The 27,262-nt window shown below is 53.6% G+C and overlaps 2 protein-coding genes across 2 annotated transcripts in view; both read left to right on the top strand.

Moving 5' to 3' along the window:
• LOC137667455 (motor neuron and pancreas homeobox protein 1-like) lies at positions 1-9,222 on the top strand. Its single transcript, XM_068408215.1, has 3 exons — positions 1-436; positions 8,143-8,303; positions 8,905-9,222. Exons 1-3 carry the CDS (start codon positions 1-3, stop codon positions 9,220-9,222), a joined length of 915 nt encoding a protein of 304 aa, XP_068264316.1.
• A 4,131-nt stretch (positions 9,223-13,353) lies between these two features.
• Positions 13,354-27,262, top strand: part of CFAP65 (cilia and flagella associated protein 65) — a 32,539-nt gene continuing 18,630 nt past the window's right edge. Inside the window, exons 1-14 of the mRNA XM_068408008.1 lie at positions 13,354-13,428; positions 13,748-13,899; positions 14,598-14,700; positions 16,133-16,299; positions 17,763-17,962; positions 18,649-18,794; positions 19,935-20,157; positions 20,495-20,760; positions 21,239-21,439; positions 21,876-22,238; positions 24,013-24,150; positions 25,065-25,310; positions 25,732-25,956; positions 26,610-26,762. Coding sequence (XP_068264109.1) covers positions 13,354-13,428; positions 13,748-13,899; positions 14,598-14,700; positions 16,133-16,299; positions 17,763-17,962; positions 18,649-18,794; positions 19,935-20,157; positions 20,495-20,760; positions 21,239-21,439; positions 21,876-22,238; positions 24,013-24,150; positions 25,065-25,310; positions 25,732-25,956; positions 26,610-26,762 — 2,658 coding nt within the window. The remainder of the gene's footprint in view (positions 13,429-13,747; positions 13,900-14,597; positions 14,701-16,132; positions 16,300-17,762; positions 17,963-18,648; positions 18,795-19,934; positions 20,158-20,494; positions 20,761-21,238; positions 21,440-21,875; positions 22,239-24,012; positions 24,151-25,064; positions 25,311-25,731; positions 25,957-26,609; positions 26,763-27,262) is intronic.

A 27,262-nucleotide genomic window follows, 5' to 3' on the forward strand; every position in this document is an offset into this window, starting at 1 on the left:
ATGCACAAGCTCATGGAGAAGTCCCAAAACTTCCGCATCGAGGCGCTCCTGGCTGAAGAGCCGGCGCGGGGCGCTTCCCCGCCGGGGCTGAGCCCCGGGAGCCCCGCGGCGAGCCCCGGCCCCGCCGGGCGCTCCGAGACCCCCTCGCCGCGGGCGCCCCCGGCCGCCGCGCCCCTCGCCCCGGCCGGCTTCGTCCCCAAGCCCGGCTTGCTGCACCTCCCCGGCCCCGGGCTCGGCGCCCTGCCGGCCCTATACCCGCCCGCCGTGTACCCGCTCCCGGCCCTGGGGGGCCAGCACCCCGCTTTCGCCTACACCGGCATCCCCCACATGCCGCCGCCCGGCGCGGAGCACCTGAAGGCGGCCGTGGCCGGCTCCTTCCCGCTGGAGCACTGGATCCGAGCCGGGATGCTGGTGCCGAGGCTCTCCGACTTCCACGGTGAGTGACCCGGGGACCGACCCCTCCAGTCGGGCGGGACGCGGCTCTCGCCCCTTCCAACCCCCGGGGAACAGCGCCTGCACAAAGTGGTGCAGGTCCCCTCGGGGACGGGGGCGCTGAGGGTCTCCGAGGCCGCCCCTTCGCGGCTCCCCGGCAATTTGGGTCGGGAGCCCGGCGGGGGCGGCGAGCACTCGGGGCTGACCCCTCTTGCTGCGCCCACACCCACTCCCCAGCCAGGGCAGGTTTGGGGGTCCCATTGGCGGGGGGAGCAAGACCCGCGCTCCGAAGACCTCCGAGGGCTGCGGGGCCCCGGGAACCCGATTCGAAGGGCAAAGTCTCTCTCTAAACAGGCCAGGTGCTGCGGGAGGGCCCCGAGGGGCACTGCCCGCCCCGGTGCCGGCAGAGCGGAGCCGCTCCCGGGCAGGGCCAGCCGCCCCGGCCCCAGCTGCTGGCCCTGCATGGCCGCCACCAGCTCGTTGGGCTCAGCCGCGGCGGTTGGGAAACGAAAATAAAGAAGGGGCGGCCGAAACCGTCACCGGGAAACGAATAAATACCTGCCGGTGCGGTTGGGAACGAACCCTCCCGGGTCCTTGCAGCGGGGACCGCCCGCCAAGGCTGGGGCATGGAGGGATGCGCGGCCGGATCCGGCCCAGGGACCGGGCTCCGGACCCCTGCCCGCCGCCGCGCTGGGCTTGTAGGGGCGAGGAGCCGCTTCGGCGGGGCCGGTGAGCCCGGTGCCGGCGGGAGCTGCGGGAACCGGGCAGCCCGGCAGCGTGCTCGGCTTCAGCTCAGCCCCGGTCCCGTCTGGGTGCCCGCTCCGTGCAGAGCCCCTTGCATGGTGGGCATGGCCGGGGCTGCGGGCAGGCACCGCGTCCTGCACTGCAGTGTTGGGCCACGGGTGAGGAGGGTCCTACAGGGCACGGATGACACAAAGACCGACTTCAGGCTCTTGTCACACCGGGCACTGTCGCTGGCACCCCTGGCAGTGTGACCCAGACCCTGCCCTATGCTTAGGGTGAGCGGAGGTCTGGTCGCTGCAAAGATGGGGCCAGCAGGCAGTAAACGAAGACTGGCTCGTTAATAAACCCCTGGCAGAGTATCCGGATTTATTAGCTGAGTTTAGTGTCTTAATAACCTGGGAGCCCATTTACAAAAAAAAAAAAAATAAATAGGGCTGGATAGGTCACCTAATTAATAAACTAGCTGGATTAATAATAGGGCAAAAATGGAGAATTAACATGAAACATCCCATTCATTGCTCCTTCCTCTAATTGCACCTGGGCAGGTTGAAGAGAAAGAGCCTGTTCCCTTCCCCGGGCTGTCTCCCTTTCCCTGGATCTCCCTGGGCTGTAGGAGAGGTCCAGCTGTGAAGTGGTGGTGGTGGCACTTAAGGGTGTAGAATAATCCTCCAGTGCTACGGGCTGTGTGCGCTCTTCAAGCATGTCGTTAAGAGCAGGGGAAAAAAAAATCTCCATTTGTTGGGTAGTGAAACATTTTCCTGCTCCTCTGCAGAGGCCACGTTGTCCTCATAGGGCCTGGGTCTGTTGGTGTATCTCGGCATCCAGGTAGCTTCACACAGGGTTGTGTTTCACCAGAGTGGGATGACACCGCTGCACCTGCCCCTGCGGCCTGGAGCGCAGCTTCTGGCTGGGATATTGTAGAGATATTTGTGCATCAAATTTGCATTTGTGTACCAGCCCCATACCTCTCAAGTGCAGGACCTACTCCAGAGCTGGTTGTCTCCAAAACCCTACTGAAAGGAAGCAAATCCCAGATCATGGGCAAGGGAACAGCTTGTGGAGGGAGATTTTGAGCTGTGCTAGGATGGACAGGAACAGCATATCAATGGGTTTTGTGGGAAGCACTATGTTGGGTTCCTGGGATACCTCAGGGGAAAGAAAAGCAGTCTCTGACCCAAGATCTGCTGGATCGGGCCCTGGAGAGCCCAAAGCAGGATAGAGGTAAAGGAGGCACATGGAAGTGTAACAAGGATGCAGCAAAAGCTGCCAAAGCTGTAGATTCTTAAATTGGTGACCATTGCCCTGATCCATATTCTTGATGAAAGGTGCTTTCTCCCAGTTCTAGGGAGACCTTTGCAGTAGGGATTGTTTCTCCCCAGGCTCTCCAGTTTAGTACTTCAGCAATTTTCCTGCTGTGAAATTTTCTTGCTCCAGTTTGCTCCCAAGAGTTGTCACACCAAACACAGCAAATCATTCTCCACCCTCTGCTTGCCTGCTCTGCACATGCAGAGGGTCTGTAGCTCCCTTTCACCCTTCTCCTTCCCCCCACTACACAGCCCAGCTGCTTCCATCTGCTCTGAGCTGGGTTTCCATCCTGACTGCTTTCAGGGTTTTCCTCCAAACTCTTTCCAAATGTCCTCCCTTCTCAAAGCACAGGGACCAAGCTGGATGCAGAGCCTGAGCTGAGGCCTTCCTGCAGCAGAATGATGAGGGTTGAGTGTTTGCAGCTGATCTACCTGCCTGTACCTCCTCATGGACATCAGTTTTGACTGGGGGACTTACACTTAGCTTGGGGTCTATTCTCCTCTCCATGCTTGTTCTCCCAGGGATCCTGCTCCCCTGGTCCTTGTTTCATGTTATTCTCACTGCTGTGTAGATTCTGTCATCAGACCCTGTTCCTCATTCATTTTCAGATCCTTGTTTCAGTCTGTTGGGAACCTTTGGGTTCTCAAGTGTGCCCTCAGCCTTTCCTCTTGTGGGCTAGCTGCAAGCTCCAAAAGCAGGTCCCTTTGCAGCATGCCTTGTCCATGTAGTCACCAGGACTGGCCCCAGCTGCACGTTATGGCTGTGTCTGGGCTCATATTACCCCAATGTGCTGGCTGTGGCATGGGGATGGGGACAGTGGTGTGGGTATGCAGGGACAGGAAGGGGCACCTGCCTAGGACATGCTGCCTGCCCAACCCTTCATCATTTCTCTGAGGAGGGTGGTGGGCTGGGCAGGAGCCTTCTGCTGTTGGCACAGGGCTCCTGGACTGCCTGTGGTTCCTAGGTACCCTGTCCCAACACCCAGCCTAGGCAGATGGATGGACCTGCCTGGCTGAGGTTTCTAGGGTGACTGAGCACAAGTGTCCATGCTGCTGGTGCTGGTCATGTTTAGCTCTCCAGATAGCAGTGGGCAGATACTTGGGAGAGATGTGTCTGAAAGCCTCCAAGGACATGTTCTGGGGCATCCCAGAGGGAGGTCACCCTTGTGATTTATTTATGGAAGATTTTAGGACTAAATCATGAATTCTTTCTTTAGCTGCCTGTGTAGAGATGTTTTGCAGGCACAGTCTAGTTTGGTCTCCTGAGGACGGTCAGGGTGGGGGAAGGAGCAGGACAGCCCCTGAACCGAAAGCACAAGTTTGCAGGGATGCATTGCGCATGCTTACCTGCGTATGGGGGACATAGGATGCTGGGGAGATGGTCTGAGGCTGTGGGTAGCCTTAGGAACCTGGTCTGGGCTTGGGTGCTGGGGTTGCTCGGGGAAGGGCTCCTGCTGCGGTGCAAGCGGGTGCCGTGCCTCCCTCCCTAGCTGCCTCTGCAGAGCGGCAGCCAGCGCCTGTCTGCTGCAATGCGGAGTGAGAGGGCTGGGTGGGAAGGCCTGCAGGCAGGAGCAGGCAGGGATGCTGCCCACCCGGGCTCTGCTGCTCCCAGCCCGGGTCCCTGTCCTAGGGATTTGAGAACCTCCTAAACTGCACAGGGGGAGCATTTGGCACCGGGGTGCTGTGCTTGTCGGTATTTCTGGGAGCTGTGGTTTATTTGCCCTGGCTGGCAGTGTGGAAGTACAGCGCAGTGGTGGGAACCAAGTGCAGAGACCTGCAACAGAGGAGAGTTGTAGGAGTGGAGAGGGGTGACATACAGCTGCAGGCTCTCAGGAAGAGCGAAGGATGCCCCTCTGGGGTCCTGGTGCTCAGACGGCTTTCCTGGGACACTGCTTCTCTGCATCACCCACTCACCACCTTGATAGCCTGGAGCCCCGGCCAGATCCTGCCTGCAGTAGTGGAGAGCTGGCTGATGGGCTGTGCTGGGCTAGGACAGCAGGCAAGATAAGTCATATCAAACTGCTTCAACACCTTCCAAGGCTTGCCGGGTGCACAGTAGTCTGGCGTCAGCAGGAAACATGGGCTGGAAAACAGCTGGCAAGCAGCAATCGGGTCAATGGTGGAAAAAGCAAGAGGCAAGGAGAGGTAGCAGGTGCCCTTACACATGCTGCCCCATATGTAAGGGCTGCCTGCAGGCCAGGAGAAGCCTCTGGTAATGGCCCTGATGTCAGTGAGACCACCTCTCCCCCTCCCAGCCCTGACATCTGGAGAAACACCTCCAGAGCAGACATGGTGCTAATTTCCTCTCCTTTATCTGCTAGCCCACAAAGTTAAGTGAACTATAGCTAAACAAACTAAATTAAAACCAAGTGGGTTAATATCAACCTAGGATTACTCTTGTTATCAAGTAGACGGAACTGTATCAAATAAACCAACAATTCTTTATAAGCTTTATCTAATTATCCAGGAGGCAGCTGCCTTGTAGAGCTCCTGGCCTCACACTCGGAGGGCATTCCCAGCTCCAGGCCAAGCAATTTATTTACTGATATTGCAACCAAATGCTGGGCACCCATCAGGGGGTCTGAGCCCTGCCAGGCTGAAGGGATATTGAGATGAGCTCTGATCCTGGATGTAGCACTGGAGGAGATGGCTGGGCAGATAGGAAATCCTTTGGCAAGAAAAGGTGTGATGCTGAGGCAGTCGCTGGTCTTCTGGTAGGAGCTTGATAAGGAAGAGAGCCTTCACAAAGGGTTACTCTTTCTGTGGGATGGTAGTTGTGATGGGGATGGGTTCATAGCTCAACTGGCAGGGACCGGGGGAGGCGAGCCCTGGGGGGATGGTCTCTGGGCATCCCTTGGGAGGATGTTGTCTGTGTCCGTGTGACAGCCTGCCACAGGACACGGGAGGACAGGACTCCACCAAGCACACTGGCAGGATAGGCTGGAGCTACCAGCAGCCACAAGGCATCATTTCCTCTTTGCATGGGTAACTGGAACCTACCTCATACCCTCAGCCTCCACTTCTTTCTCCTCCTCCCTTTGCTCCTTCCTCAGTGAGAAACTCCACATGCAAAGGAGCCAGGGTCCTTCAGGGATGCTGACAGCAGGTCTGTGGCCAGAGCTGTTGGTGGTTCAGGTCCACCCTGAGCTGCTGCTGCTGCAAGTGGCTGAAGGGCAGGTGGAACTTAGGGCTGTGCTGGTTTGGGCTCACCCCATCTCATCTGCAGGGAAAATCTTGAACAAGTCACAGTGGGGAGCAGTGGTGATGGGTAATAGTAGCTGCTGAAGGGTGTATTGTCAGGGGAGGTCACAGGTTATGTGGCCAGCCATACCTGCGTAGGCTGGGCTTTGGACTGGTGGTGGCTTGAACTGTATGACAACACCACAGAAGGGTTTGAGGGTTGTTTTTTTTGTCAGCACTGGGACAGGAGGCAGGGTGGATTTCCAGGTAAGTCAGGGTCTGTGCAAGGTTTGTAATGGACAACGATCCACTGAGCCCGAACTGGAGACACTGAGATGGAGAACCTGGGGCTGGCAGAGGGACCGTGCTCCAGCAGTCAGTCCCCTGTGCTGCCAGTTATTTGGGATATATCCTGTTTGGATTTATTTGGCTTTTGGGCAAACTTTCTGTTCTCTCACCTGCTAGACCAAGCAGTCCTCAGCATCTTACCCGGGGAGGGGTGAGTCCCGTGGTGGGTGTTGTTAAAGCAAGCTGCCTTCCAGTCTTCTCTGAAGCTGAACAGACCAACGTCCCCCTGCTTTTGGGGTTGAGACTCACTTCTGTGCCTCTGCTCTTCCCACATGTGTTTTTAGTCTGGCCACATCTGGCCTTGCAGGAGGAGGCACAGATGAGCCTTTCGGGGTGGTCTGAAGGATTTCTGTGCTCCCCAGAGCAGGGATTCAGTGCCCTAGGAGCTGAGCCCTGGGGTCCCTGCTTTGAGGTGGAGAGTTCAGGCTGGGAATATGATATTTCTTCACCCCTGACAAAACGGCCTTCGGTTTCAGAAAGCACAGAAGTCCCAGATTACTGGATGATGGGATGTGGGCACAACCTCTTCCCTTCTCTTTCCCTGAAGCATCTTCTACAAACCATGCCCAGAAAGAGGACCTGCTCAGAGAGACCCTTCCCTGACCCAGCAGAGCCAGCCCACTCAGAGTAGCCCCCGCTTCAGGGAGGGTCTGAGGCACCGGGTGCACCCTCCTGTCTCTGGCAGCAAAGGGGGCTTACTGGGTGCTGGAGCCCTCGAGCTGCCAGATGCTGCCTGGGGCTGCTTTGCGCTCCCCACCGACATCGGCTGAAAGAATTTCCCCTCCAATTCTTTCTGACACATGTGGATTTCCCCCCACCCAAGGAGCTGCGAGGGGTGTTAGCTTGGGCTGCCCCATCCTCTTGGATGCTGGTCCCCACGGCACTTCCTTTCCTTAGCACAAGGGACCCTTCCTGGGTCCATTTGGTCCCATGTCTCTGCCCAGATTTGTACAGCCAGGCAGTGTCCAGACCACGGCCAGGCCCTGCAGAGCTGAGCCATCTTTCATCTGACATTTGTATTTGTCCTGGCAGTCCTTTGAGCCTCTCATTTGGTTTTAGCCTTGAAAGTGGCTTGTGTGCAAAATAACGCACCATGTGTGTCTGAGCCACCGGCACATCTGTTCAGTCCCTAGTGTAACTGGCCAGTGGCTGCAAGCTGGGTCCCACGGGCTGTCTCTCTTGGCACTGTGGGGCTGCAGGTCCAGGAGGGGTCGTGCCCATCCCCGCTTCCATGAGGAGTTCTCAGAGCTCCAGCCTGCCTTGGGCTCTACCCGTTTGATCCATCCCACACAGCATCCAAGTACTTGGGATCAAACCCAGACTGGGATCAGTTAATGCTCCCTTCATAAATTCCTGCCTCGTGCATCACCGCTGTGTTTGTGAAGGGCTCGGTGGACACCTCGGGAGATGGGCAGGTCGGGATCAAAGCTGGAATCTGCAGGAGATAATGTGGATGGTGCCCCATGCCTTGCAAAGTAGGTGAGCAGGAGCAACCCTTGCCAAGCGGGACACGTCTCTGGGGCCACGATGCTCCATCTCGTCCCCCAAGACGCAGTGGCAGGGACATGCCAAGGACTTCTGCCGTTAATGCTCCCCGCCTCTCACTGCTGCTCTGGCACTTTACTCCCAGCTGCAAACCTCTGGGTTTGATTGCCACTGCGGTGCTGGGAGAAGCAGTAAAAGCTGAATATCGGGAGGACAATAAAGCCAGAAGAGAGAAGATAAGAGGGGATCAAACACGGCGCGGCAGCCACCCCACACTGGCCTCTCAAAGGTCCCTTTGTTCCCACTGCCTCCTGATCCAGTGCTGCGCTGCCTTCAAGGGCTGCGGGCGAGATAGCGGGGCTCGCCGGCCGCCCTGCCGCGCAGCCCCTGGCAGTTGGGCAGCCACCTGCACGGCCCAGCAATAAAAAAGGAGGTTTAATTTCAGTCACAGGACTGATCCCAGTTGCACACCGAGGCCTGATAATGTATCTCGCTGGTTCCTATCAGCCAGGCAATAAAGCCATTATTGGGGCGGGAGATGATAGAAGAGACGCTCGCCTTCCTCCTCATCCCGGGCTGGCTGAGGGGATGTCCCTCGCAGCCCCCAGCCCCACTGTCCCCTGACCCCTGCCCACTGTCTACCCCACAGCCACCCCGCAGTCTGGCTTGATGGGGAAGTGCCGTCGGCCCCGCACAGCCTTCACCAGCCAGCAGCTCCTGGAGCTGGAGAACCAGTTCAAGCTCAACAAGTACCTGTCCAGACCCAAGCGCTTTGAGGTGGCCACGTCACTGATGCTCACCGAGACGCAGGTACTTTGGTCTTGGGGGGATAGAGGATGGCACCGGATGGCTGCCAGGGAGGTGGTGGGGCTGCACTGCAGGGTGGGAAGTCAAGGTCATGGGCAATGCTGATGCCCCTCACTCGGCTGCCATCAGCCCCACACCCCACTGCCCCCATCAGCAGCCCTTCCCAGGGCATCTCCTGCAGAGACCTGCCTGATGGGTTCCAGGCTCTTCTCTTGTGCAGGGCCTCCCAGAAATACTGCTCATCTTTTTACCCACCACCCCCAACTTTGATCTCAGAGCCTTCCCATCCCTTCCCTCACTGTGAGAGGGGGCTTTTTGTGGGGCTAAAACTCCTCTTTCAATGTCCTTATGCATGTCCTTGGGCATCCTGGGGGGTTGCTGGTCCCCTGACACCCCCCTGTGGAGGCTGGGCAGGGGGAAGGGAGCAGGCCCCCAGGTTCGTCTCCCTGTGACATCCTCAGGCTCCTCGCAGACCCACAGCACCATGGGATGCCCTGAAATAAAGAGGCTTTGGGGGGTCCTCCATGCAGGGAAGGCGAGGGGGTGAGCGGGGACAGGATGGGGCAGGGGAACATGTTCTCCCCTGGGGGCTCTCCCTCGGCAGGTGAAGATCTGGTTCCAGAACCGCCGCATGAAGTGGAAGCGGAGCCGCAAAGCCAAGGAGCAGGGGGCTCAGGCGGAGGCTGAGAAGCAACGAGGGCTCAGCAAAGCCTGCGAGAAGCTGCTGCCCGGCGAGCCCGGGGGACAGGCTGCCGAAAACCCCGAGTTCATGGGACGCAGCCCCAGCTCGGTCTTCCTGCACCGCAGCACTGCCGAGCTGGGCTATGGCACGGACTCTTCCTGCTCGGGGGGTGAGGAGGAAGAAGAAGAAGAGGAGGACGAGATGGGTGCCACGGAGAGGAAGCTTGGCTCAGTGTTGTGAAAGGCGGACAGAGCCAGCCGGGGACAGGGGCTGCAGTGTCGGGGCTCTCTTTAATGGCAGACACAGACTGTGCCTGGGTGGAGCAGGGGGGGCTGCAAGGCACCTGCCCCCCTTTAACTTATGTGTGTTTGGATCCTATTTAACTCCTAATTATTCCTCTGTGTGTATCTGGGGAGTCCCCACATCCCTCCCCTATAAAGCTGATATCTGTATGCCTGTGCTCTTCCTTAGGGGACAGGAGGTCCTGCCTCCCTCCTGCCACCGCGCTGCCCTAGCGGGGTTACTGGGGAGCCGGGTGGGGACAGCAGGCTCACACAGCTGGCAGCCCGTCGGCACAGCTGGAGGGGAGAGACCCCAGACCTTCCTTCGAGTGTGCACTGCCCCTTCCCTGCAGATAGGACAGTGCCTGGAGCAGCGCATCCCTGCGCGATGCCAGCTGCTCTTCTCCTTGGAGGCACGAAGGGCTGGGAAGGAGGATGCCCAGGATGCGTGCGTGCCTGTCCTGCCTCTGTCCTGCGTCCCTGCTGGGGTCTGTGCTTTGCCGGGCAAAACGAAGCTGCCCTGCAAAGCAGACCTGATTAATTGGCTAACGCAGCGGTGCTGTTTTCCATCTTGGCATCAACCTGGTTGCATCGGTGTGACGTTGCCCTGAAGCGAGGTGGGGATGGAGCCCTCCTGGGTTTAGGGTGGTGCTCAGGCTGTTTGTGGGGGCTCAGTGCTGTGCTGAGTCCTCCTTTTCCCATGGCAATATCTAAACCCTGCTCAGCCCCTTTCTGGGCTTATTCCATGATCCTCTTGGGGCCCTGCTTGCTCTGGCTGGGCTCAAATCAACCCCTGGTAGCAGGATGACAACAGACACCCCCTGCCACCTCCCTAGAAGCACTAGGGTTAAGCCCTGACCCCACTAAGCAAGCAGGCTGCCCTTGTCTTCAGGATGCTGCAGGGTTCTGGCAGACCCTGTAGACCTCCCATGCTTCCTGAACATTTTCTGGGCCTCCCCTCAGCGATGCTGAGATGGCCATGCAGGCAGAGGGACCAGCCCCACAATGCCCAGCTTCTCTACTCCCCCTCAGACTAGGGGGCAGCCCTGCTACCCCACCCCAGTGCATGCAGGGCTGCAGGGCAGGCTGGGCTGGGGTGCCCCATCCCCAGGCCCCATCTCCTTCCTGCCCCACATCCTGTTCTCACCTCCTCTCTTCCCCTCGTCTCTGTTTGGGGGTGGCAGGGAGGGCTGCCTTCCCCCAGGACCTGCTGTGTGACCGGGAGCTGCTGAGTGGCAGCAGCCTGTGGGGAGCCCTGCGTCACCTCCAGCAGCTGGTCAGCGAGCGATGGGACAGGTAAGGGTTGGTGAGGGGCTGTCACACCTCACAGGGCTGGGTATCGCCTGGCAGTGGCTGGGGTTGCCGTGGGGTCGGGGGGCAACACCTTGGGCAGGAGCACAGATATGATGCTTTTGGGACAGAGGGATGGGCAGGGAAAGCAGATGATGGGAGAGAGGAGCATGGGAATGGATGGATAGATGGACCGACAGATGGGTGGACGACAGTCCTGTGTGGGGTGACAGTGACCCGCAGTGGCTGCTGGTTCAGCATCTTCCCCCTTGGTGTGTGGCATCCTCAGTGCCCAGGTCCCCTGTCCCCAGGCAACCCAGCCCAGGGCACGGAAGGGCCCTGCTGCCCACGCAGGATGTGTCCAGACCCCTGGCACTGCCCGAGAGGGAGCTCTGGTCCTGGGGAGGGTGCAGCCCTTGCTCCAAGTGGGGACATGTGAGCCAGGGGAGGGACCAGGTGCCAGAGCCTGCGATGGTTGGCACAACATGGAGCAGGAGAGGAATAAATGTAGGGAAGGGGGGGAAAAGACAGGGAAGGAAAGGAGGAGGGGAGGGGGAAATAGGAAAGGATGGTACCCAATTCCCTGCCATTGCCCTGTGGGGACAGCAGGGCAGGAGAGACCCATTGCCCCAGGGGAGCCGTGCCCCCCCCCAGCAGGCACACAGGACTGGGCACCAAGATGATGGCAGATGCCAGCCCACGACTGCAGGAGCCTCAGGACCAAAGACATCTACCACCTGATGTACAACCTGGTCCTCTGGCAGCGAGGGAGCACGGAGAGGACCACGGGCTGGAGCTGGGCACACTAGGGTGGGGGTGAGATGAGGGGGACAGGGATGGCAGGGGCAGAGAGGAAAATAAGGAAAGCAATAAAAAAAAAGAATGCCAGGAAGGAGGAGGGGAGCTGAAGGGATGTCACAGACTTAAAACCTTCACCTTGATGGTCTGTGACAGGTTTAATTTCCAGAGTACAACCATTAAAGTGATGGATGGGAGGCGTTCATCTCGCGCTTGGCGCACACGGCCCACCGTGGCTGCGAGAGGGTTTGTTTTGTTGCTGTTATTTATGAGGTTGTTTCTGCAGAAGCCAGGCACTCATCCAGTGCTGGGGGACAGGACACGATTGATGCTGGGAAGTTGGGGTGCTGATTTATGGCTGCTTATCTGGATGACTCATGTTGTAAACATCGACAAATGCCGTTAAAGCTGCATCTCCTTCCTGCTTCTGCCCTGGCACCCTCCCCACGCTGCGGGATGTGGCCAGCCCTGCTCACCGCCACGCTGCTGCCTGTGCACCCTGGAGGGGCCGTCTGTCCCTTCCTAGAGGGAGTACAAGGGTCCCCCCCTCCTTGAGGGAGATCCAGGGCACAGGGAAGATACAGGAATGTCCCATGGTGGTGGCAGTGCCCCATGGGAATGATACCTGGGATACCTGATGGGCTTGGAACAAGGGCTCCCTGGTCTGTGTCCCTCTGCCCCTTTGTAGGTCTTGGCCCCATAACTTCTTTTGGCAATGGTCACAAATTCATGTCACCGATGCTCCAAGGAGCTCATGGTGACCTGGCCCCACTAAGGTGCCACCCCATCCCTATGCCAGCACTCTCCAGCCTGCCACACCCCATACCCCCTTGCCCCCCCGGCATCCCCACCTCTTAGCCCCACAGCCTCCTCACCCACCCATCCCACACACCCACATACTTCACGGCACCCCCTTTGCTGACTCAGCTTTGCGCCTGTCTCCCTTCCCTGCACCCACCCTCATCCCCCCTCGCCCCTGAGCTCTCTCCTGCACTCCTGTATCGCCTGCACCCCTCCGTCTGCCACCCGCCCCCCTCCATCTCCCTGTCCCTGAACTTCCCCCATCTCCCCGCAGTCTCCATCTACCCCTGCACTCCTTTCTCCCTCCCATCTCTCCCCTGCACCCCTCCATCTGCCCCTGCACCCATCCACCTGCCCCTGCACCCCCTCAGCTCCCCCATCTCCCCCCTGCACCCCTCCATCTGCCCCCTGCCCCCCATCTGCCCCCCTCCCTACCCCGCTCCCCCCGAGCTCCCCCTCTCCGCGCGTCCCTCCGCTGCCCCCTGGCGGCCCCCACCGGCAGCCGTCGCCGCTCCTCGCGCGCGGATTGACCAGAGGCGGCCGCCGTCGTTGCTCCGGGAAACGTGGCCGCCGCGTCCGGTCTCCATGGCAACAAGGGCCGGGGCTTCGCGGCGGGGGCCGGGCCGGGCCGGGCCGGGGCCGGCCGGGACCCGAGGTAGCCCGGGCTCTCGGGGGTCGGGCCGGGCTGTAGGGAGCCGGTCTGGCGGCGGTGGCGGGGCCCCGGTGGGGTTATAAAGGGCCGGACCGTGGCCCGGGGATCTGGACAGGCTCTGTCCTGGGGAGCAGGGCCGGGCCACAAGTCACCTATATCGGGGTTTAGAGGGCCAGGCGAGGCTATAGGGCAGGGCTTTGCTATACTGGGTTCTGCGAGGCTATAGTGGGCTGGGCAGGGCTGTACTATAAAGGCCCAAGGAGAGCTCTGCCACAGGGCGTTGAGCTGCGAGTGAGGTGGGGGGTCATGGTCCGTGCCAAGGGGACCGCTGAGCACATGGCTGTGGCAGCCTGGGGACAAAGTGGAGAGGGCTGGGCTCAGCTGGTGAAATGGGGACACTACTGGGGACACTGCAGCCCCTGCAGGGAGGTGTGCCACCTGAGCCCGAGTAGGGGTCGTTGGGTGTCTGGGAGCGCCCAGGCCTTGGCAGCAAAGGCTGGCTGGCTGCAGAAGCAGCGTGTGCGAGGACTTTCCCCTCTTGTTTTTCAGATGCTTGGTCAGGCGCAGGGCGAGCCCCAAATCGCTGCCTCTGTTCGGAAGCTGTGCTGTGGCTGCGTCAGGAAGGTGAGCAGAGGAGCAAAGGGTGCCGTTGTCGTGGGTCGATTTACTGGCAGGGCAGGGCGAAGAGAAAAACAAAAACCTTTTAGCCTTTTCTTCTCTCGTTCATGACATCCTTCAGCATCTGCTGTTTGGGCTGTGGCCAGGAGGTGTCCCCTCCGGACTCCTGGAGCAGGGTGTTCGGAGGCTCCCGGCGCTTTGCCGCGGGGTGGCTCCTCCCGTCCTTTGCCAGAGTCAGAGACTTTTATCATGGAGAAACAGCTGTTTGAGGGATTTCTTCTCCCTCCCTCACAAATTGCTAATGTCTCTGTTGCAACTCCCTAAGCTGTCTGCAAGAAAAGCAAAGAAGAAAGGCGTATTCTGGGGCATTGAGGTGGCCGAAACACTCAGGTGGCATGGCTGGGAACTTGGAAAAGAGATGATCAAACATCTGATCTTGAAAAATGTTCATGAGAAAACCCAGAAGCTGAGCTACAGGTGCGTGGAAAGTTTCTTTCTCCTTCATACTCTTCACGCTCTCACTGCATCTTCATCCTTCCTGCTGTATCCGTCACGTCAGCACCTTTCCTTGGATTCATCTGCCCCCTCTCCCCTTGGTCTGTGTGCTGGAGACAGCGCATGCACACTTACATAGCAGGACAGAAACCTGCTAATTCAGATGCACAGTCCTTGTTCCCGGCAGTAGTATTTTGAATGAAATCCCTTTTTTTTTTTTTAAATTCTGATTTGCTGATACTTCTGTCTGTGAGGCATTTCCAGTCTAGTGAGATTTTAGTTGTGGATGTATGCCAGCCAGTCACTAGTGTGTCCTAAAACCATTGCTCCCGGGAGTCCCACTGGATGTTGAGCCACTCCAGCATTCCCTGTGACCTTCCCTGCTCTGAAACCCAAATGTTTCTGCCAAATGTGCTTTGCTCATGCTGCATGGCCTGGGAATATAAATATTGTTCAAGGAAGGGGTAGGTACTTAGAGCTGGGAATGGGTTTCCAGGACACCTGGGTTGTGCCCCTCTTTCTGCTGATTTGCTATCAAGGTACCCTTGGGGTCAGGTGTGTAAAGTGCTTCGAATTGTGGGGTCTGGATGTTTTGATTCTTTATTCTCTTTTTTACTGTCTATCTTAACAACAGCTGTATGCCCTCAGACAAAATCTCTTGTTTTGATTTCATTATGCAGATGTCCCTCCACGCGGTTCTTCTTCACTGTTTTTCCACAGCCGATCACTCTGAGCCCTGGTATGACTTTAACTCTGCCCATCGTTTTCCGGCCCACTGAAAAGGTAAAGTGGTGACATGAAAACTGCTCTCAGTGCTCAGGCTGGCTTCCAGGGGGGCAGTGGGCCTCTGCTTCTCTTGTCCTTTCTGATCTGTTTTCACTTGAATGAATCTGTCCTTAGGGAATGTCCTTAGCATAGAAAGACTGGGCACTGTGACCTTCCTGCTCTCCCCACATCTTCATCACCTGAGGGAGCCCTAACCCCTGACTTCTCTGCAGAGTTTGCCAATAGTTATTAGAGGGACCCTCAGAAAAAGCATTCCCACGTGCTACTTGGGGCCATGAAATCAGTAAGATAAGGTGCTTGAACTGTCCACACCCGGTTTGATCCCAGGGAGCCTCAGCTGGGTGGTTTTGGTGCAGAACCTTGGGTTGAGGGACTCTCTTTCCTTTCTTATAGGAGACCCCAAAGCCTGTACACTGAAGGGCTACTGATTTTCTATAAAGGATGTGTCACGGGCCTCTCTTCTTTTGGCTGGGGTGGGTTTCTTTAAGCTTTACTTTTAAAAGCAATGATTCTTTGTACCCAGCCCTACTTCTCAGTTTTCAGCTTGTTCCTGGTGTCTGTCTTAGCTCTGAGTGTTGATCTCTGGCTCTTGTCCCCAGCTATATGTCTTTGATGTATATGTCAGTCCTAGCCATAGACTATGATCATTAGGTGGATTCCCAGTACCCGGCTCTCTTAGTATCATGGTTTTCTGATGATTGTTCAGTGTTCCCTTTATGAAATAAGCTGCTGGCCTTATTCCATTTTCAGCTAATAGTTTGTCTGCACCACGTGAATCACTACAGCAGAAGGCTCCCTTTCTTAAAGACACCAAGGACTGTGTGTGCTGCAGTGCCCAAGGTCTCTCCTTACCTGTATAAGTGGTACTCAGGAGAGGTGACAATTGGGCAGCATGGAAGAGACATATCTTGCAATTCCTTCTATCTTAGCTGGCTAGCAGATGTCCTGGGGCTATCTGTACACAGTGCTGTCAACACTGCATCTTTAAGTTGTGTGTTATCTGCTTAGGCCTCTAGCTGACAAAGCACTTAATCGAAGACTAATATTTCTGTGCCTGTGGAGCTCAAGGAGAGGTTGTACATGCTCCAGTTAAGCTGAATTGGGATCTTGAAAACACTGAAGGAAATCCATCTGCATCAAAACAAATAGGGTGAAACAAATGTGGTCTTCAACTGCTCTCTCTGAGGGTGTTTGTGTGTTCTGTGACAGCGAGGAGTATGCCTGAGTACCTTACTCACTGCCTTACTCAGCCTTTTCTGAGTGCTTCATACGCTCTCTGTCCTGCACAGAGGCCTTCCAGACTCTGTTGCTGGTGTTTTTTTCCCAACACTCTTGCAGAGATGAAGGTGATGGATGTTCATGGGTGGAGCTGCAGTGCCTGCAAGATGGAGCCTATCTAACTGTTGTCTCCCCTTGCTTCTCTGTGCAGAGGGAGTATGAAGACAGCATCTGCTTTAAGAAGGCTGAGGGTGAGTTCTCCGTCACCCTGCGTGCTACTCTTCCACGCCCCTGTCTGTCCTCCCCAGCTGCTGTCCAGTTGCCCATCTGTGCTGTCCACAACATCACGGAGACAACGTTCCCTATGCACAACACTGGGTGAGTGAGACGTGGCTGGGCAGACTCTCTTTCTGTTTTGTCAGGTATTTTGGCACCTTCTTGGACTCTCCAATGAATGCAGCTCATTTCAGTTGTCATTAGATCTGACGGCTACCTTAATAGGCAGCAGACCTCTGCCTTCTCTGAGGTGACAGCAGAGAAGGCAGCAGAAATGGTAGTACAGGTCAGATCTCACTGTGGGCACGCCTTGGCACCTCACATCTGTCTGTTTCCAGCATACACTGAGAACCATTCACGCAGAGGAAATAGTTTGGGACCAGAATGGTGTCCCACTGAGAACATCCCACATCCACAGGAGAGGCCTGGGCTTCTAGTTAATCAAAGGCAGCCTGCCCAGCATGAACAAGGAGGGATGAGCTGCCAGCTGGAAACATTTTAGTCTTTCTGTGACTTGGCCTTTCTTCCATCAGCACAGGAATGCCTTAAGGATGGCAGTGGAGTTGCCAATGCTTGAGCCACCTTCTTCAATTTGGAGGCAGGCAATACAGAAGTTGGATAGTCTCTCCAGTGCATGCTCTGAGGTTCACAGAGATGCCCAAAGCAGTGGCAGTATTCTGTGGCTTGGAGTCATCATTTAGGAGCAAAGATGCTCCCAGTTACCAAGGACTGTTTTATTTTAATAAGGGAAGGATAGTAATTCAGTCGGTATTGTAGAAAGGAGTGCAGCGAAGAAGTTCTCAGGCAAGGAGGAGGTGTACTTCGACCATTTACAGTAAGAGCAAAATCGCCTTTACTAGCTGGAAAATGGCCTGTGCTCTCCAAAGCAGTCAGCTGCTGCGGTAGGAGGGTGGAAAGGACAGAGGGCACATATACTTTAAGCAGAGCAAGGTATCAGCCAGAAACCATTTCAAGTGATTCATTCTCCCCTTAGAGAAATAATTTGTGCTGACTGAGAGGTCCAGGGTGGTGGAAGATATGGATGGTAAGTAACGCACAGCTCGGAATCAATAAAATAAAAAAAGCTGATGGCATGTCATGTTCTGTGCACAAATCAAATGAGCAAAGGGTGTTCTGGAGAGTTGAATGAGGTATTAGGAAAACAGCTCAGTCCTCTCTTCTCACCTGGGCATATAACAGAGGAACAAATGTTCATTTGGAATTAAGTAGCAGCAAATTTAGATACAGGAAAAGCAAATACTTCATTCTGGAGCTGATTTGTTTGCTATCACATGATGAAGCTGAGAAATTTTATGGCCATTAATGAAATTCTCAGATGTTATAGCTAAGATTCATTAAAGTGTGAACGGAGTGTTTGCAGAGGCTAGAGACAAATTTCTTCCCAGCATCACCTATTTGGCCAGATGCATTAGGGATTCTGCCATTCAACATTGGCTGCTTCACATCCTAACTGAATAACCCATCGGGAGAGGTCCATCCTATGCGTGATTGCACAAGCAGCAAAGGATCCGTTCGTTTACTTAAAACGTATCTCCATTTCCTAGTGATCTCGTTACTGTGTTTGCCTGGGAGACACCAAGCCCTTTCTACATGATTCCTGACTGTGGCATGCTGAATCCCGGTGCTGAGTGCATGGTCAAGGTGGTCTTCGAACCCAAGGTGGCTGCAGTGTATGATGTGGCAGCAACATGCTGGTTTGGAGATGAAGAGAAACAAAAGAGGACTATCCAGCTAAAGGCCCTGGGTGAGTCTTTCTCGCATTTAACACTCAAAGAAGTGTGTATCATCCCTCACTGTGGAATAGCATTCCACAGGGATACCTGGAGGTGCTGTGCTCTGAGGCTGTGCCACAGCTGGCTCAACCCACTGATAAGCAAGTGAAGCCCATGGTTTGAAAGTGGCCTGTGAAATTGCCTAATGTACTTTTGTCAGTTTGGAAGTATGATCTGAAGAGACACAGGGTTCAATATGCCTTGTGGCGTGCTTTGGCCAAACCAACATTTCTGGAGCCTGCTTAAGTTGACAGAGGGGAAGAAATGAGACGAGTTCATTGACACAATGCATAAACCTCCAGAAACTCCTGGTCTTGTCTGCACTCAGTCTCTCCTGTCTGTCCCTGCTAGACAGAGAGCCAGAGGGGAAATTTCTAAAACTTTCTGGATTCAGACTAGAATAAGCAATGGTTTCATTAGCCGGTCCTTGCCTGAAGTGCCTTGTATGGCCACTGACAAACAAAAGATGTGACTCTGAGTTTAGTCAATTAGGGCTGGAAGGAACATTATCCAGTTCAATGCAGGGCCAACTTTGAAGGCAGATCCAAATTCAGAGCTACCAGAGGTCGTTCAGAGGCTTGTCCAGTTGAGCATTGAATATCCAAGGATGGAGATTCAACCTCTCTTTCTTAACCCAGTATATTATTCCCTTTAACAGCCAAATATCCCTACCTGCGGGTGAGTGTGACAAGGGAAGAGTGTGAAGGTGTGCAGCCTGGAAAGTTTCAAGATGTGCTGTGCTTTGGATCAGTGCCAGTGGGGACAACTGTGGAGAAGTGTGTAGAAATCTTCAACATGTCTGTGGTATGTGGAGACGGAAACTACTTCTTGTGAGAAGTTGGCATGCTGGCACGTTTCCCTGGGATATGTGGTCTTGAGTATTTCCCTTAATGCTGTGAAAATAACCCAAGTGGGAACGCGAATAAAACAGAGATGATGAGCCTTCCCCTACCAACCAGGCCATTCACTCTTGCCTCCTGCCTTCCAGCTACAGTGCTAGCAACTCATCCATTTGCAGCATGGTACAGCAGTTCCTGCCGCCTTCCCATTGCGCTTGGTCCAGATCAGGCAGCTGCCATTGTCCTTCACATCCTGTAGCTCTTCTGCTCACCCTGGACAAGCCCATCAGTCCTGTGCAGCAGTTGCGGCCGTTTCAAATTGGCACAGATGTATCCCAGGCAGCTGGTGGATCTTCCACTGTCCTCAGTGGACTGCAACTTGGTGAATTGCTCTCAAAGTCAAGTGAGCTGCATTTGAGCACCTTGTTCTCCGTGTCAGCTCAGCCCATCCCAGCCCTGTCAAAAGCTGGATGTACTCAGAGATTGCTGACATGGATGACAGCAGTGCTGGCTTGTCCACCGGCTCTGAAACTTGGGAGTGGCAAAGACATACTCGTTTGTTGTATCATGTTATTCACATTGCAATGGTGCTCAGCATCCCCAGGCAAGGATCAGGACCTTCTTTAAGGGGCTTGAGGAAGGCATCAGAGTGCTAGTCTTTTTTTTTTTTTTTGAAAAGAAAATCCCCAGACAAGATGCAACTGTGGATGGAGAAAAATAAGTTATCTGCCTGCCTGTCCTCCTGGTCACAGCAGTCACTTAGGCTACTTTGGCCCTTGGGGACACCTTGAGCCATTCTCCCCCCTACCAAGAGGGATACTCCAACCCCAGATACCTCTACAGATATCACCAGGACATTTTATCACCAGTTAGAGCCCACTGACTTCTGAGCATATGGTGAGACCTTGCTGACAGCAGTGCCCTAGCAGGACAGGGTTGCAGAGGTCTGCACAGCATTTCTGTGCTGGGCTGCAGTAGCCTTGGTGTTCTTGGTGGTGTTCAGCTCTGCTGAAAACTGCAGATCTTCAAAGATTAGTGTCCTGCATTCAGAGCTATTCTGGCTCTTGCTGGCTCCTTCATTAACCTGTTCTTTTTCTGCTTGCAGGTTGATGCACCATGTAGGATAGAAAGAGCGAAAGATCCTGTGCTTCGAGATCATGTTTTCTCCTGTGATGTGTCCCATGGTGTTGTCCCTGCCAACGGGAAGCTTGTCTTGTGCATACGATTTCAGCCTCAGACTGTAGGAGAGCACAGTACTGACTATTTCACTATCATATCTGCTGGATACCTCCTGCAGACTGTCCTGAAGGTGGTTGGCTCATGTAAAGGTATCAGAGTGAAAGCCTTCCTTGTTTCTCCCTGTCTTCTTCTTAGCACTGCAGGGGAAGGGCTAGTGCTTGGGGAAGGACTAGGGGCTCTCACAGCCCTCAGTCACAGACTTACCTTCTGCTGGGATCCAGGCTGTCCCTGGTGCACTGTTTGGGGTTTATACTCGCTTGAGACAGATGTGAGACTGTTGGAAGTGAATATCTAGCTGTTTGCTAGGACTGGTGGGTTTGCTGATGAGGTGATTCTGGTTTGGGAAGTTAAGTTCAGCAGTGGCTTGTGACATGTTGACAGAACCACCTATGACAGGTCCAAAATGTGTCATGCATATTGTGCTAGGTCCTTTGGTGTCCCTGCAACAATATTCTGTGGACTTCAACTGCATCAATCTTGGGGAAAGTTTGATGCAGACGCTGAAAATCAGCAACAGCTCAGATGTCCCGGCCTATTACCAGTTTGATATTGATGGCAGAGGGAGCGTCTTCTCCTTGGATCGTCCCTGTGGCATCTTGGAAGGCACAACAACACGAGCGCTGAAGGTGACCTTTAGACCTACTCAGCCCATCAGCTATCACCGCAGAGTGGTGTGCCTTGTCCACCATCAGGTATGAGAGGCAAAGAGTGGTTTCATTGCTGTGATAGCTCAGAGGGATCTTCCAACATAAACGACCAGGGCTGGCCTCCCTCACTTAGTAGCCCCCAGAAATCTCTTCCCACTGTGTTTCCATTGATACCAGTCCTGGGCTCTTGTTGAGCAGAGTCCCCATGGTGCAGGTTCCTATCAGCAGCAGAGGGCTGATGTGGACAGACAGTCAGTAATGCCTCTGGGTAGGGTGAGGTGCATCCTCAGCGGCTCCTGTCCATTTAGGTCTCTGAGTGAAATTTATCTACACAGCTGTGCACTGAGTGCCTTCAACTTTCACTCCAGTTTCAAGAAAATTCTTGGGCCTCATCAAGACATAAAGTAAATGGCAGTCTAACATTGCAGATGGTTTTGGAAGTGAGGTACTAGGATGGTGTAACTCTCAAAGCAATCACAGTGAGGCAGTTTATTTCTTATACTCCCTTCTGCTGTTTTCCCAGGAACCCATGTATATAGACTTGTTTGGTACCTGCCATTCAGACATAGCTAAGCCAGCCATCCTTCAGGCAAGACACCTCTCCTGGTACCGAACCAACATGGTGAGGGGACTGACCTTCTACCCCCCTGATATCCTGAGTGTGATGCTGAAGGATGGGAAGTTGCAGATGGATGAAAAAGGAGCCCTCAGGCTGCCCCCCGAGGTATGAGCTGCCCTCCCTGGGATCTAAGATACTCCCATGCTGTTTACTGCAGACATTGGGCTTCTTTTGCACAGGCCAGACAGATCTAGAAGGACTTGCAGGTGCCAGACTGATTTCTTTAGTACCTCTGGTGTTAATCTTCCCAGCACACACCAATATTATCTGCGTCAGTTGGGTCTTACCCAAGCTCAGCCACTAAGCCACTTTCTGGCTTTAACTCAGTCACAGGGTCTTCTTTTGCTTCACGTAGCTTCAGAGTGAGGACTGGCTTATAAACAGGAGCCTCCTTAAGCTTAGACTTTGAGCTGTTCTGGGAACTGTTACTGAAGTGCATCTTGCATGCCCCCTTGCTCATGAAGGGAATCAGGACTGTAGTGCGCGGTGTCTCCCACAGGCACACTTCACCTGCTCACACTGAGATGTTTCCATCCTGTAGATCCCTCAGGACGAGCCTCTCAAGGAATACATTGAAGCCAACTCCATGACTGAATATTTCTCTGGTGGTGTAAGCAGTGACCTGGCCTCGTTTCCACCTCATGTTAGTGTCAGCCCCAGGGAGTATGATTTTGGTTGCTGTGTGCCACTCCACAAGGTAGAATCTCTTCCTCTCTGTGTGACCAACCACACCAAAGGAGAGATCACTGTTGCGTGGACTCCAAGCCATGGCAGTGCCTTCCGCGTGAGCCCCGAAATCTGCGACATCCCACCTTTGAATTCTACAGGCTTCCGCGTACTTTTCCAGCCCACTCAGCTCAACAGTCTTTATGCAGCAGAGCTGGAAGGTTTTGCCTTCTACAAGGTTAGTAGGAATTACTAGGACCAGTTTCCAGAGAGGGCCTGGCAAGAGGCTTCAGGCTAAAGGCTTTTGGGGGAGTTAAAATTCAAGTGGAATCTTTTATTTTTAGTTTGGCAAATTGGCATCTTTACTAACTCCTTTGGCCACTGTTTTGATACACTGGTGGGTTAAAATTTCTCCTTCACCTGTGTCCTGGCAAAGATAAATCAGCAAAGCAAGCCACAGCTCATGCATATGGACAGTTACATTTGCTCTACCCCCAGTGAATGCGAAGTAACGTACACCTCACTGAAGGAGGAATTACTGTGAATTACTGCACTATTGGTGTAGGTGGGAGCCTGAACGAGGATGGTTGGTGTGGGCTGGATGATGGGCAGTAACTTGATTTTTGTGTCTGGTTCTCCACAAGTAAAGCTGCTGAGGGCACTGTACATCACTGCAGCCTCTCCTCCCATGTGATGTGGGATTCACATCACACAAGGCTGCAGTTACAAGAGTTTTATCACCTATAAACTTCCTGGTAGGTGAGAGAGATCCTCATTATGTTGTTGATGACTCTTGCATTTTTTTTTCCCTTCTAAGCGAGTGTAGAGGATATCTGGGAGTAACATTAGAGACAGGAGTTTCTTAAGTTCAGGTAAAGGATATTATTTTCAGTGATTCACTGTGAAATGCTAACTTTAGCACCTGCGAGTATCTCAAACTGCACTAGAGTGTCTGTAGATGCTCCTTCCCTAAGGCAACTCTTGTAGTATGTCACAGTTTAAAGCTGGGCCGGCTATTAAACCTGTGGCAGATGCTCTCTGTTATCCCCCCCGCTCCTCCCAAAGGGAAAGGGAAAGGGAAGAGGGAGAGAGACTTCCGGGTTGGAAAGTTGAAACAGTTTTAATAAACTATAATAATGAAAAAGAGTATAATAATAATAATATTGGAATAATCAAATATATACAAAACCAAGATCGAGCTCCCCTGAAGTCAGCTACGTCACCACCGGCACTGCAGGGCAGGCTCCGGGAAGGCCCAGGCTGGGCCTAGCGATGGTCGAGAGCTGGATTCAGGAATGCACGAATCGGGATCGGGGGCAGCAGGAAAACAGACGGAGTCCTCCTTGGACACTGGCCATAGCAGAAAGAGAGCGAGACCCTCGTGATCCCCCCCACTTTATACTGAGAATGACGTGTATGGGATGGAATACCTTCGTTGGTCAATTTTGGGTCACCTGCGCTGTCCGCTCCTCCCTGCAGCTGCGACCCCCCTTCGACTCTTCACTCGTAAGCAGTGAGGAATTCAGCAGTGACCTTGGTTTCTCTAAGAACAAGTACAGCAAGAGCCTTTCCGTATAACATCCCTACCAGTGCCTCAGTGATAACTACAAACTTCGAGCGTTATCAGTCCTGGAAGCAGACACTGTCTGCAAAACATGCAGTTAGTTTCAGAAAGTGCAGTTACTTAGAGGAGACTTAGCTGAAAGTAAAAATCACTGAAAGGAAAATTGGCCTGGTTTAGGCCAAACCAGGACAAGTATCACAGAATAGCTTGGATAGGTCCTTCTGCCTGAAAGTCACTCAGTGGTCTTTTGGGTCTGAAATGTAGCTATTTGGGAAAGCAGCTCTTGTTCCTCATTCGGCACTGATCAGTCCTTCTTCCCTGAAACAGTCAATTCCTCAGCCTCAGGGATGCCATTGAAACACTGCTGCTTGTGATGACACATGCACCTGAAGGCACCTCACCACACCCTTCCTGCATGCACTCTGTTCTGTCCCTTTCGTGCCTGCAGGTGCTGAGACACTACAGCAACATTGAGGAGGATGCCACCATCTGTCCATCCTGGTGCCTGACTGTCAGGCTGAGAGCGCACACGTATGAAGCAGAATGGGAGCACTTCATCCCACACTACATCCTCGATGTCCCCAAGGTGTGTAACTGGTTGATGTTTGGATCTTTGCAGAGATGCTCAGTGTTTACCTCTGAAGTCTTTACCTTGTCTCCCATCGCACCATCCTGAGATGTGGCTTAGGTGGTTTCTAATGGTGTAGAGACTACTGCTTTGGTACAGAAGTAGGATACTCTTTCTCTCCTGCATTAGCTTCCCAGCCTCCAGTGTGTCAGGTTGCACTGAGCATCTCATTAGGTCTGAGAGGAAAGCTGTTGGTATCTCCTTCCCTTCTGTTTAAGTGGACAGAGTCACTGACAAGGGTGCTTAGTCCCCTCCCAGGAGCCTCACACACTCTGCATGCACTTAGGCAAATGGAGGGCAGCACACAGAATCCACACTTATGGAAGGAAAGTGATTGCAAGGTAGAGTGGAAGTTTCCCTGACCGTCCCTGATGTTTCTGTAGCACAAGAAAGTATTGTTCCTGTGATGTAAAGTGAGATCTGACCCTAGGAATCAAGAATACTCTTAGAAACCTCTTAGAAAATCTCCTCAGCTGGTTCAGGATATGCAGCCTGTATCTGATATGCATAAACTGGAGCAAATTCCAGCTTGCTGAAATTCTTAATCCAGAAGGTCATTATCCATGAAGAGACTGCAGGCCCCAGCAAGCAGCTCGCTTATTGGATGAACAGAAAGCATTGCATAATGGAAAGTAGATTCACTGGTCCCACAAGCCTATGAAAGATGAGGGCCACTGTGGGAAGGGAAAAGACCATCATTTGTATGCCCTTGAGTGATGTCCTTTCTTTCCTTGAAGAGAAGCAGTTATGAAGTTATCTATAGACTCAGGATAGTGCTCGTTTGAACTTGGAGTTCAATATAGTGAAAGCTTTTTCTTTAAGCTGCTTTTCTAAACCCAATGCAAACTGCCCTTCTTGCTTGTCTCCACCAGGCTTTTCCTCCTGTGGCTCCTAACACTGATACCTACTGCAGTATGCTGCTCTTGAACACGGGCACCTCTTTGATAACCTTCAGCATGAACCAAGCTGCCTGTCCCTCTGTTTTGGTCAAGCCCTGCTCAGGACACATCATTCCAGGAGGCCACCAGATTTTCTTTCTCTCCACTCACCCAGTTAACACAGTCTTGCAGCAGCATGTCCTGCCTTTGCAGCTGAACTCTTGTCCTGCATACACCAAGGTAGGGAGGGGGAAGTAGAAGATGGTGAGCAAAGTTTTGTTTCCTTGTAGTCTTCCCTTTTCACAGTGACTTGCGCTGTGACCCCAGCTATATCTCCTAATAGTTAGTTTGGGTTTTTCCCTTTGGAAATAGGAATGAAAGAATATTTTTAACATTCAAGGCAGGGTCAACACTGTAGATAGAAGGTGCTTGTGGTGCCAGACATTCTGTGCCCCTTGTTCCCTTGGGTTTCCATCACCTGGAATGCACTATACTATGCACAGGGCCCTCCTTGACAGCACAACCTGAAGTCCTTCCCCTCTTCCTTCAGACCCAGTTTGTTCTTGCTTCTGTCTTGGAAGGAGCAACATCTTTGCAAAGTGCTTCCAGAGGTAACTGAGACTTGTAGCTAATGTCTGTTACTTTTCCCTTAATTCCACAGGAGATTGCTCTCCAGAGTTGTGGGGAGTCCCTTCTTTTGCTCTTAGAAGGTGATGGAAATCTATACTTCAAGCCTGTCTATGTAGGGACCTCCTCTACACGAATGTATACCATAAAAAACTGCACAAGGCTACCCATAGTTTTCACATGGAAGATCCATCAGTCTGACAGCAAGATCCTGTCTGTCAGCCCCACTGCAGGGATCCTCCAGCCCTATGAAGCCATGGTAAGTTGTATTTTCCTCTCTGCAAAACAGCTGTGGAGTGTTTAGAGCAGAAATGCGAGAGTTGCCAATCATTTGGTCATTAACACCAAAGTTGGAGAATACCAGTGTCTTAGCTTGGGTTGCTAGCCGGCATCTGCAGTCGTGCTGGTTTCCACTATGTGGATTTGCCCAAATACAATGACATCCTCCTTGACTACAGGACCAAATGGGTCTTAAACAGGCACTAGATAATGATACCCTGGATGGGACTGGGCATTAACACAGCAGCAACTTTGTCGTGAACTAGGAGATGTTAATAGATGAAGGACAAATGAGAGCACGAGAGGGTTTATGATGTTCTTCTACCCTCCCACCTGTAAATTCAGGTTCTAAACTTCTACTGTGTTCCCTGAGTGCCTTTTGGGAGTAGTGAGGACTAGCATATCTGCATGGCCTGGCTTTGAATACCTGAATGTGCATTGCCAACATGAACCTTTGACACAGGCAGAGATGGTGGAGGATTGGAGTGAGAGTGTCTCCAGAGTTGTCTGTAGAAGACTACGTTAGCTGTAATGGAGGAAGGGGCTGTGCATTGTATGTAACCATTGTGGTGTATAGGCTTGGCTCTGGTCTGGAGCTCCGGTGAGTGCTCTCCTTCCCTCTTTTGATTTCAGGCTCAGGCGTGGACTTTTACTCCTGACAAGGAGACCAAGTATCTGCTGCGTGCTATGGTGTTTGCGAGGAGGAAAAGCCCAGCCCCCGTGTCTCCCAAAAGAGTCCTTTATGCCTTACGGATTGTTGGAGAGGGGATGCTGGGCACCATCAGGGTAAGGAACCGGGGTCCACTGGGTAGTGGGAGGGGTACTTAGGGTGGGATGGGGGTCTTGGGCTCCCCCTTTTTGCACAATCAGTACTGGAGGCAACAAGTAAGGATTTAGGGCAAAATTCCCAGGCGTTGCTCTCAGAGGAGATGACAGAGCTGATTCTGGCAGCCTAATAGCAACAGCATGATGTAAATGTCGTATCAGTTCAAATGTGACCTGCCCTGTGGGATCACTCTCAACTCCATGAGCAGGCCATTTGGCTCCTTGGGTTTCCCAGGTCTCTCCTGTCATTCTGTCTTCTCCATTTGTTCTGCTGTCAGTCTGATTTCTAAGTGTGGTGGACCTGACTGCTAAAGTGATGTGGCTGGCACGCATCCCCCTGGCTTTCCTCCTATTATCTGCAGGTCTGTGAAGCCACCTTCATTTTCAGGCAGGTTTCCTAAGGAACAAAACTAAACAAAATAACACTTTTTAAATTATTGCTCAGTGTCAGTCATGTTCGA

The sequence above is a fragment of the Nyctibius grandis genome, chromosome 9 (assembly GCF_013368605.1).
Source record: "Nyctibius grandis isolate bNycGra1 chromosome 9, bNycGra1.pri, whole genome shotgun sequence".
NCBI lineage: Eukaryota > Metazoa > Chordata > Aves > Nyctibiiformes > Nyctibiidae > Nyctibius > Nyctibius grandis.